This window comes from Hemiscyllium ocellatum, chromosome 14 (genome assembly GCF_020745735.1).
Source record: "Hemiscyllium ocellatum isolate sHemOce1 chromosome 14, sHemOce1.pat.X.cur, whole genome shotgun sequence".
Taxonomy (NCBI): domain Eukaryota; kingdom Metazoa; phylum Chordata; class Chondrichthyes; order Orectolobiformes; family Hemiscylliidae; genus Hemiscyllium; species Hemiscyllium ocellatum.
Window position 1 is genome coordinate 23,560,812 of NC_083414.1, and position 12,000 is coordinate 23,572,811.

At 41.2% G+C, this 12,000-nt stretch overlaps 1 protein-coding gene across 2 annotated transcripts in view; it reads left to right on the forward strand.

The window, feature by feature from the left end:
• The window catches only part of atp2b2 (ATPase plasma membrane Ca2+ transporting 2), a 388,757-nt gene that overhangs the window by 281,253 nt on the left and 95,504 nt on the right, over positions 1–12,000 (forward strand). For both annotated transcript variants that reach the window (XM_060835139.1, XM_060835141.1), the window contains exon 12: positions 11,597–11,838. In XM_060835139.1, the coding sequence (XP_060691122.1) occupies positions 11,597–11,838 (242 nt within the window). The remainder of the gene's footprint in view (positions 1–11,596; positions 11,839–12,000) is intronic.

The following is a 12,000-nucleotide window of genomic DNA, read 5'->3' on the forward strand; positions in this document are numbered from 1 at the left end:
TGGCATGTTACGCAAATATGTATTTTTTTAATACAGTCAAGCATTAATTAATAATTCAGATGAGGGGCAACAGCTGCCTTGTAAAATAGTTGTATACCAGATATGCTGGATAACCACTCCATAGCCTAGACTTAAGGGAATAAAGATGGAGGTCACCTCAGATGTGTAGATGGAGAAGGGAGCGATGCAAACTGAATAACTTAACAGCTTCCTGTAACTATTGACACATGAGGCCAATAAAGCATGTGCTTTGGATTTCTGTACCTAGTTTCTTCCTGGCACAGTTCGCCAGTCTGTCTCCAGAGTCTATGAATTAAGGATACCACTCCATATTAAATATGGATTCTCCTACTCTTTTGTCTGCCATTGCAATACTGAAAGGATTTAGTTCTTTGGCTGTGTTATGAGCAAATCTTCCATTGCTATTATGTCCTGGAGTAGAACTCAAATGCAGGGACACTATCCACAGCACCAAAAGATTTTCTCAGGACTCCAAATTGTGGCACTGTAAAGGTTTAGCTGAGGCGAGTAGTGAAGGTGAGTCAGGGATTGTTAACTATTGAGGACCAAAGGCTAAGACATTAGTAGTTATGAAATGCAGTGACTTGGAAATCGTTTTGTTTTACCAGATCATTTACAGGAGAAGTGAAATTGTAAGGGAGTAGGAATATGATGAATGAATAAAAATGAAACTAATTAAATTAGATTCTCTACAGTGTGGAAGCAGGCCCTTCGGCCCAACAAGTCCACACTGACCCTCTGAAGAGCAACCCACCCAGACTCATTCTCCTACACCTAACACTGCAGACAATTTAGCATGGCCAATTCACCTAATCTGCATGTCTTTGGACTGTGGGAGGAAACCGGAGCAAACACACGTAAACATGGAGAGAATGTGCAAATTCCACACAGACAGTCACCCAAGGCTGGAATTGAACCTGGGTCCCCAGCACTGTGAGGCAGCAGTGCTAACCACTGAGTCACTATGCTGCCCAGATGAAGGAAATGGATTTATTTGACTGTGTGTGACAGCTTCATTTTGTACTGGAATGATAAACTCATTATCCATTCATTTCAGAAAAGTAATTAAAGTTGTTATTTTAGATCATTTGAATGCAATAGATTTTGAATTTTTGTCATCAGTTCATAAATGAGGTGTCCAGGATGTATATGTATGTATTAACAGTTTTCCTGATGTTTCACTGCATCCAATTTGCTTTCTACTGAGGTTCACAGTACGATGGTTCAAACTTGTTTCCTCATCTCACTGCAATTTTTACTCGCTTTGAAATTACTTGGAAATTTCACCCCAGGCCATTTAGATAGTTACGTATTGCAACATGTTTAAGGCATATTGTCAATTTCATACATTTTTCCGAAGGTTATTCTATTTCTAGGAACATAATACAACAACATTGCAAAACTACACCAGCTACAGTAATCCACCCTTTCTCTTCCATATTCCCACCCTGACCCAACTTTTGATAAGTGGAACCTTTCATATGAAAAACACCATGGAATCCATTTTCAGTAACTGCTTCCACTGGTAGGGACAGAAATGGCTAAATCCCCATCCTGCCAACTAGACAAAATGTGGATTAAGCAGCCACAAGTGCCAACCCTAGGTTTATGGATAAGACGATCAATAAATTGGTTGCCTCTGCCAGTGCAACCCAGTGAAGGATTGCTAGATAGCCACTCTGAAACTCTCTAGCACAACATGGTTGGCAGATTTTCTCTTGGCGAAACGAGTGACCAATGTCAAAAAGTGAGCGAGAGGGCACCTCCATCTTGAGCTGACCTCTGAAGAGCTTTTCAAAGATGAAAAATAAAAAGTGATCACAGACTGCCAGCTGGCAGCTGTGGCCCTCCTGGATGTTAGGGAAATTTGGGGCACGGTGTTTAAAATCAGGACCTACCATTAAGACACCACTCTCAGTTCATCGCTGGCCTTTGTGTGTAGTGACAGCACTACCTGTTCTATAGCTTCTGAAAAGTGCCCTCAATGGGTAGTTTAATTGACCTAATTGGCTAGCCATTGCTGGTGGGCAGGTTGTGTTAATGCCACCTTTCTGCCAATCCAGCCGCAATGAAAATTGCCCACTGTCAGCAGTTTGGTGTTAAACTACCATTTCGGTCTGGTAATAGGGAATGCGAGGCTTAAATGGTCTCCTGTAATTGTGAGGAAAATTCACCTCAGACTGTGTTGAACTACCCCTCAAGAAGGATGAAAACTTTCAGAGTTCGAACCCATTCTCATGACCGGACTTCATTCACACATCACCTTAGCAACGTGTAGATTGGGGGAGTTCAACACTCGAAGTTGGGGTCGGGGGGGGAGGGTAAGAAAGGTACTCCTTCAATTGTAGAATCCAGCCAATTAGGGTCAGTGAAATGAGCAGGGGGTATGTAAAGCTTTAGATATTGATGTGAGCATTTTCACCAAGGTTTTAATTTTCCTCTTGGCGCTGCTTTTTCTTCCCCTAACCTTATTTTGATTGACTAAAGTGGCCATTTTACATCAAATACCAACTGGTAAAGCACACAAAGCATATGGCATCCCTCCTCGTACTTCAAAGTTGTAGCAGGTTCCAGGTGGCATTATATAAATATAAGTGAAATGGACTGATGAAGCTCCTAGTTGTTGCTGACCATGGTCCACCCATTCCATGCAGAAAGTGACAGTGAGCTCAATGCTGGTGGGAATGGGACAGTTGACTCATTGGGTTACCTGCTTGCCACTGTCCTATTTTGGGGTGATGAGATAGTAAAGGGAGAGGGGAATAAAAATAATCTTCCCCACATTCATTACCTCACTCAGCTTCATCTGTTCTTTTGGCGTATGTGATGGACTCCTTGTCGAAGAACTGATCAAAGTTTGTGAAATTTTAGTCATCAGCCATGATCCAAAAGCTTTGCCAAAGATACGCATTAAACGAACACAGCATTTGTAAGTGATTAAATTTCAAAAGTCCAGCTCCCCTTGGGATCCACATCATGCCATGTATTAATGATTAAAGCGGTTCTCAGTCTGTAGGCCACTGCACATAACCCATCAGACAGAATATTCAGAATATAAATGACACAGCTGGCTTGAAATCTCACTGTGCTTCAAAGCTCAAAGTAATCCAATGTAATTTGTATAAAAAATAAAGATGATTTCACTTAAGTCTTCTACAGTACTGTAGTGATTTGGTATCGCATCTCTATTATTGAGCATGTTTTACAATTTAAATGGCAATATTTGACTGAGAGACTTAAACATGAACAGGTTTATAAACCTTCGATTTAAATTTCAACTTTGAACCTTTTTTGGAGTTATACTTCTTCTTTCATTATGAAAATACTCTGATATTCTTCATGAAATCTTATTATAGATTGTAATAAACCAATATTATTTAAATGAGGTAAAACTGCAGAAAGCTGCATCACAGAGAGATTTGAATGCCCTCACGTAGGTATCACAAACACTGGTATGCAGGTTCCAACAGTAATATACAATGCAAGTGAAATATTGGCATTTATCACAAAGAGAATGGGGTTTTAATAAAGAAGGAAAATTTTGCTAAAACAGTATAAGATGTGAGTCAGACCACAGCGAATGGTTTTGGGCCCTTGATCTAAAGAAATATATACTGACATTGGAAGCATCTAGACAGGGTTCATGAGATTGATTAGATTAGATTACTTACAGTGTGGAAACAGGCCCTTCGGCCCAACAAGTCCACACCAACCCGCCAAAGCGCAACCCACCATACCCCTACCCTAACACTACGGGCAATTTAGCATGGCCAATTCACCTGACCCGCACATCTTTGTGACTGTGGGAGGAAACCGGAGCACCCGGAGGAAACCCACGCAGACACGGGGAGAATGTGCAAACTCCATACAGTCAGTCGCCTGAGTCAGGAATTGAACCCAGGTCTCAGGTGCTGTGAGGCAGCAGTGCTAACCACCATGCCGCCCACATTGATCTCGGTATAGAGAAATTCTCCTATGAAGAATGGTTGAATAGGTTGGCCTTGGAATTAGTGCAGTTTAGAAGAATGAAGAAAAACCTTAGTGAAACACCTAAGATTTTTATTTTTTGTTTTCAAAGGGTAGTGAATCTGAGAAATTCTTTACCACAAAGAGTTGTCGATGCTGCATTGTTAAGTATATTCAAGACCTAGATTTTTCATCAGTAAGGGTAGCAAGGGTTATGAGGATAAAGTGGAAAGGTGGGATTGAGGATGATCAGCTCGGCCTTGATCTCATTGACCCCGAATGGCCTACTTCTGCTTTTGCGTCTAATGGTCTTATTGTCCATGGCAAGCATTCCATGCCTGGTAAGTAGAATCGGCACCATTGTAAATATATAGAAGTTCAGGTGAATTAATGGAAAACAATCTCAGTTAAAGGTCCTTCAGAAGTTAAACACGTTTCTGAAAAATTGCAAGAACAAACTAAGAGAAAGTGTTTCCACAAGATATTAAAACCCCCAGGCCCATGGACTGTGTGCTATAATCCTAACTGTCAATTGGAAACGAGAATGTTCTTTTTACTATTTCGTTTGGAATACATACAAAAAGGACAGTCTCACGTGCCATAGGAAACATGGGAATGGGGGCAGCAAGAAATAAGAGGAGGTTTAGGGTGAGCAGGAAAAAGGTGAGACCAGTGCAGTTGATGCAGGGGGGAATGACTGTAATATGATGGTAGGAATGAAATAGTCCAAAAAAAAAATCAGTATCTTCCATATTGGAGAAGATGGATCTGAATGAGAGGGAAGCAGCTGATTAAATCATTGGTACTGAAGAATATTAACTAGCTGAAGTAGGATATCAGTGAGACAGCCTTACAACATGAAGTGGAGCCACCAGTGACTGGACCAGAATAGTAGCACTCCAGAAGATGATACAGCAGAATAAAGACATGGCAGGAATAATGGGCCTGAAGATTAAAAGGAACAGAGCAGGAAAACTGCAGAAGCAACAGAGGAATTCCCAATTCATGAATTGCACCATCTTGAAGGACAATGTCAAAAATTATATGGGCAGACCACGACCTGCTGGTTTTCCTCCAAGCTGCACACCATCCTGACTTGGAGCTATACTCCTGTTCCTTCAGTATCCCTGGTTAAAAATCCTTTTAATCCCTTATTAACAGCACTGGGGATGTAACTGCATTCCATAGACTGAATGGTTCAAGAAGACAGCTCACCACCACCTACTCAAGGGCAAATAGGGATGGGCAATAAATGCTGATCTCCTTGGCGATGCCCATATGCAAGAATTAATCATTCTTTTAAAAAGTTCAGATCTGGGCTTGCAAATGGGGAAAATAAAATAAGCCAAGGGAGAAAATGGCACAAGTCAAGTGGGGCTTAATGTAAGCCAGAGTCAGTATTATAAAGAATGGAAGCCTGAAACTGAGGAGTGTGTGCCTTGGAAATAGCAGAAGCAAAGTAAGTGGAAGCTATGGGGAAAATGTATGGGGCAAACTAGGGTTGTCAAATAGTAGGGAAAATTTGCTGGGGGAGGAAATTCAATGATTCAATTCAAAACCTCAAGTCTGTACTGACCTGTCAACCAGGACATATTGATAAAGAGGACATGCAGCAAAATCTGCTCCACAGAGCCACCAGGTGGCCATAGGATGAAAGTATAACAGGAGCTAGCAAGTTCCAGATTAAATTAGGAAGGAGGGGATAGGTGGCTCAGTGGTCTAGCACTGCTGCCTCACAGTACCAGGATCCCAGGTTCAATTCCAGCTTTAGTGACTGTCTGCGTGGAGTTTGTACGTTTGCTGTGGGTTTCCTCCCCCAGTCCAAAGATGTGCAGGTCAGGTGAATTGGCTATGCTAAATTGCCCATAGCGCTGGGTGAGTGTGCTCTGGTTTCCACATTGTAGGGAATCCAAGTGATATAGTGTTGTAAGGTGTAGAATGTGTGTGGGTATAGTTGAGGAATTGCATAGAAAGATAAGACCCTGATGGGAGTAATCAGGATAGGGGGCAGAATATAAAATCTGGAAATAAGAAAGGCACTGTTACAAAAATCATGGGGATTTCAATATGCAGGTGGACTGGGAAAATTAAATTTGTAGCAGATCCCAAGGAAAGGAATTTGTGGAATGTCTATGAGATGGATTTTTGATCAGCTTGTGGTAGAGCCCATGAGGGAACAGGCAATCCTGGATTTGGTGATATGTAATGAGGTCGACTTGATCAGGAAGCTGAAGGAATTCATAGAGGGCGGTGACGATAACATGATAGATTTCACCCTGCAGTTTGAGTGGGAGATGCTGAAATCAGATAGAACGATATTATAATTGAATGAAGGTAACTACAGAGACATGAAGGAGGAGTTGGCTTGAGTTGATTGGAAGGGAAACCTAGCAGGGAAAATAGCCAGAGTTTCACTGGGTAATTTGGGAGGCGGAGAGGAAATACACCCCAGAGGAAATACATACTCAGTGGAAGATGAGGCAACCATGGCTGATAAGGGAAGTCAGGGACAGCATATAAACAAAAGAAAAAGCATACAGTGGGAAGCTAGAAAGCCTTTAAACCAGCAGTGGTTAGTTGAACAAAGCAATAAAGGGGAAGAAGATGAAATATGAGGATAAGCTAGCCAGTAGTTTAAAGAAGAAAAATCTATATGGAAAGCAAGAGTGAATGTTCGACTGCTAGGAAATAAGAAGTAATGGGAACCAAAGAAATGGCAGAGGACCTGAATGGGTACTTTGTCAGTCTTCATGGTGGAAGACAGCAGCAGCATACCAGAACTTCGAGAGTCAGGGGCAGAGGTAAATGTAGTCTAAAAAGAAGGTGCTGGGGTAGCTGAAGGTCTGAAGATTGATAAATCACCTGGACCATATGGACAATAACCCAGAATTCTGAAGGAGATAGCTGAGGAAATTGTGGAGGTATAAATAGAGATCTTTGAGGAATCACTGGAATCAGGGAGGTCCCAGGGGGCTGGAAAATGGCTAATGAAACATCCCTGTTTCAGGAAGGAGGGCAGCAGGAGTCAGAAAACTGTAGGTTGGTTAGCCTGACCTTGATCATTGGTAAGATTTTAGAGTCCATTATTAAGGATGAGATTACAGAATATTTGGAAGAACATGTTAAAATAGGGCTGAGTCAGCACGGCTTCATCAAGGGGAGGTCGTGTCTGACAAATATGTTTGAATTCTTTGAGGAGGTAACAAGCAAGTTATACAAAGAAGAGCCAGTGGAACTAATCTGATTGGATTTCCAGAAGGCCTTTGACAAGGTGTCATGCAGACAGCTGCAAGTAAGATAAGAGTCCATGGTGTTAGGAGCAACGTATTGGCACAGATAGAGGATTGGCTGACTGGCAGCAGGCAAAGAGTAGGGATAAAGGGGACTTTTTTGGATTGTGGATGATAATGAGTGGAGTACTGTATGGATCAGTGTTGGGACCTCAACTATTCATGATATGCATTAGTGATCTGGAAAAGGAATTGAGGGCACGTTGTTACGTTTGCAGATGACACAGGTGGAGGGATAGGTAAAGTTGAGGAAGCAGGGAGGTTACAGAAGGACTTGGACAGGGTAGGCGAGTGGGCAAAGAAGTGGCAGATAAAATACAATGCAGGAAAGTGTGGAGTATTGCTCTTTGGTAGGAAGAATAGAGGCATAAGACTATTTTCAAAATGGTGAAAAGCAAAGAGTCTTAATTCAGGATTTTCTTAAGTTTAACATGCAGGTTCAGTAGGCTGTTAGGAAGGCATATGCAATATTAGAATTAATTTCAAGAGAACTAGAAATACAAGAGCAGGGATATACTGCTGAGACTATATAATGCTCTGGTCAGAATGCATTTGGAATATTATGAGCAGTTTTGGGCCCAGTATCTAAGGAAGGATGTGCTGGTATTGGAGGGATCCAGAAGGGATTTACAAGAGTAATCCCAGGGATGAAGGACTTGTCATATGAGGAGGGGTTGAGGACTCTACTTCCATAACCAATGGCGTTTAGAAGGATGAGGGACTATCTCATTGAAACTTATAGAACACTGAGAGGTTTGGATAGGACCGATACACAGAGATGTTTTAACTAGCAGGAGAGACTAGGACGCAAGGCCACAGTCACCGAGTGAAGGGACAACCCTTTAAAACTGACATGAGGAGGAATTTCTTCAGCCAGAAAGTGGTTAATCTGAGGAACTCATTGACATAGATGGTCATTGAGTGTATTTATGAAAGAGACAGATAGGTTATTTATTAGAAAGGTGATCAAGGGCTACAGGGAGAATGCAGGAGAATAGGTTGAGAAATATATAAGCCATGATCTAATGGCACAGCAGACTCGACGGGCTGAATGGTCCTTTATCTTATGGTCTTATGGAAAGTGTCATGAACTGTCATATAGTATTAAAAAGTCATGGACCAGCATTACCTAAAGGTTCCACAAGAGTAAGGTTGCATTGGACATGTCAATGGATCCTTGAAGGACATTTCTAATTGAGTAATTATATAGGTAGCCCACGGAAACTCATGGTCTGAAGGCAGTTAGTTTGAATCCCCTCTCTTGCCTCCACTCTTCACCACATGAGGCTACTTTTGTTCTTGTTCCAACAGCAGTTACAATGAATTGATGCCCAGAGCAAGTTACCTGCCCACGCTCTCAGCTGGTAATGGACTATGAAATAAAGAGACTAAAGATGCAAAGAAATTATAACATAACTTGTGGGAAACCATGTCATTAAACAGGCACTCAGCAGATTGACCTGACCTCCAATATAGAATTTAGTATGGGATTACTAATTCTTTCAAGAAAAAAGATGCCTGCATTTATATAACACTTTTTCAAAGAATTCTTTGATATGACGATGTTTTTTACATGCTGAATTGCATTTGGAGTGCTGTGGCTACATAAGAGATGGCAGAATGCATGCAGAATATCTGATAATCATCAATAAGGTCATATTCATCTCGATGTTTTTGTGTTACCGGTTAATAGTGGATTATTGCCCAGAACAATTTGCACTTTTCTGAATTGTGCTGTGGAATCTTTAATATCCATCTGCTCAGAGAAATGGGACATTGGTTTAACATTTAATTTGAAAGGATGACACCACAGACAATCCAGCATTGCCTTTGTACAAGAGTGACATTTTGAAACTTTGAGTGCTGACATTATGAATGCCAGCTCAAATAAATTTCATTTAAAAGTATCTCTAGAGCTTTAATCTATGGGATAAATGTCCTTGCCTCTTCAGTGGACTAGTGGCGCCTCATGTGTTCAAGAAAGTCAGGCTTATGCCATTTCTAACATTATGTTTCTTTGGAAGTGTCTTTGCTCTTCCTTATGCAAATTCTCACGACTGGCCTCCAAGTCCCAATCGATCCCACTTGTTATAAGGAGAGCAAATGTTGCAGCAGCTCCTGGATTCCTTGTGTCATACCCCTGGTGATCTCTAGATAGTTATGTGCAGTCTGTCAGCTTTGCAGAAATCAGAAACATCTGAGCCTGGAGTTTATTAGGGGTAATGTCTTTGGTTGTCTTTATTTTTAAAAGGAAATGTTTCGCCATCCTATCAATTAAAAGAGCTAGACCATTGGCTCACCCCAGCCTCCTTTTCCTTTGTGCACTGTGAAGTTCTGTCAAAAGGAAGGATGGCCCTAGCAATGGGTACTTCCTTGTACAGTCATAGGGGAAAAGGAGGAGGAACAATGGTGCGAAGGAGAGTCAGCTGTTATTTAAGAATGATGTAGCTCATTATCTTCTTATACAACACACAAGCTAGGATGGGTCAAGAGCGAGCCTTACCTCGGAATTGGGCATGAAAAGTCTGTACATTATGTAGGAGGTAATTGGACAGCCTATCAGCTACTTCATGGAACACAATCACCTGCCCACATTCCTTTGTGAATATCACAGAATCCATACAGTGTGGAACAGGCCCTAAGGCCCAACAAGTCCATACTGATCCTCCAAAGAGTAACCCACCCAAACCCATTCCCCTACCTGATATTTAAACTCGACCAATGCACCTAACCTACACATCCCTGAATACTATGGGCAATTTAGTGTGGCCAATTCACCAAACCTGCGTATCTTTGGACTGTGGGAGGAAATCAAAGCTCCCGGAGGAAACCCATGCAAACACGGGGAGAATGTGCAAACTCCACACGCGCACAGTCACCCAAGGTTGGAATTGAACTCAGGTCTCTGGCGCTGTGAGGCAGCGGTGCTAACCACTGGGCCATCATGTCGCCCCATGGAAGACAGACAAGTGGGTGAAAGTGCAACCACACAGGAAGGCCAGGTGTTAAGTGTACAGTCTATAATCTGGCAGCATGCTGCCAGACGTCCTGTAAGTGATGATTACAGAAAAAGCACGAAGGTATGGTACATGGAGAAAAGTCTAGGACTCAATTATTTACTTGCAGTATTAATTAGGGTAATACATTTGAAGTCTTATCAACTATAGTTATTCCAACATTGTTACAAAAAGCCAGACGTTACTTTCTTTTGCTTCCCGAATATGCCTTTTCTGGACATGCACAATTACATGCAAAAAGAATTAATGAAATGCCAATGGCATTGTATTGGAAATGAGACATTCCTGTCAGATTTAGTGCAATTAATTTAATTATGCTACCCAGCATTCAGATGCTGTTCTAATGTATAATGTATAACAATGCTGAATTTCAAGTTGCTTGTTTAAATTGCCAAGAGAGTGACACTGAATGTTAATAAGAAAGCAAAATACTACAGATGCAGGAAACCTGAAATGAAACCAGAAAATCTGATAATACTCACCTGTGAAGACAAGAACAGAATTAACATGTTTGTAGAACATGTACTTTCACAGGATGTAGACCTCTTTAGTTGCCCTTGAATGGATTGGCTTGCTAGTTCATTTAGAGGGAAATTAGGTGTCAATGATATTGTTATAGATCTGGAGCTACACATAGGCCAGATTAGATAAAGATCGCAGATTTCCTTTCCTAAACGATATCAGTGAAGCAGATGGACTCTTGTGAAAATTAGTGATTGTTTCATGGTCACTATATCTGAGACTAGCTTTATATTCCAGACTTTATTACTTGAATTCTAATTTCACCAATTGCCGCAGTGTAAGTTGAATCCATATACTCGGAACATTAACCTGGGCCTCTGGATTACTGGTGCACTGACTTTATCCTACTGGATCTCTCATAACGTTTTCAGGTCATGAACTTTTGTTAGAATTGGCACAAATTAGAATTGAAGAGGTTTTCAGGAAATAAAGAGATATGGGCAAAAAGGAAAAGGAAGCTCTGCAATAGGGTGGGAGGAGGGGTTGCAGGAGAGTCTAAAGGATAAGAGGAAGAATGGTGCAAGACGCATTTGGAAGATAATGGGACAAGTAAGCAAAGAAAAGGTAGATGCAGAATTATAAATTACAGCAAGAGAACTGTGATCATTGAAGTTGTCTGACAAATTGAGTGTTGTGATAGTGGTCCAAGATGTTGAACTCACTATTCAGCCCTGAAGGCTGAATTGTCTGAAGTAAAAGTTAAATGCTGTTCCTTCAACTAGGTTCTACTTCTGTTTATTGACATCTTATGGTTAGTTTATAAATTTTTCTCTCTTGCAGCCTCCGGAGAAGGAAGTTGCTCTACCCCGTCAAGTTGGGAACAAGACCGAGTGTGGACTGTTGGGACTCGTCTTGGACTTGAAGCGAGATTACCAAACTGTTCGAGATCAGACTCCAGAAGAGAAGCTGTACAAAGTCTATACTTTCAACTCTGAAAGAAAGTCCATGAGTACTGTGATCAAAATGCAAGATGGAAGCTTTCGGATGTATAGCAAAGGAGCCTCAGAAATTGTCTTGAAAAAGTAAATATACTGAAATAATACAATACGAACACTTTAATATGAAATACATGTTTTTAATTATATTTTGTGTATAATGTCATAATTAAGGCTGCCCTGATACTACAGTTCTATAAATAGTGGTACAGAACATGAGTATTGTTGTAAAGGACACTTTGCTGAAGC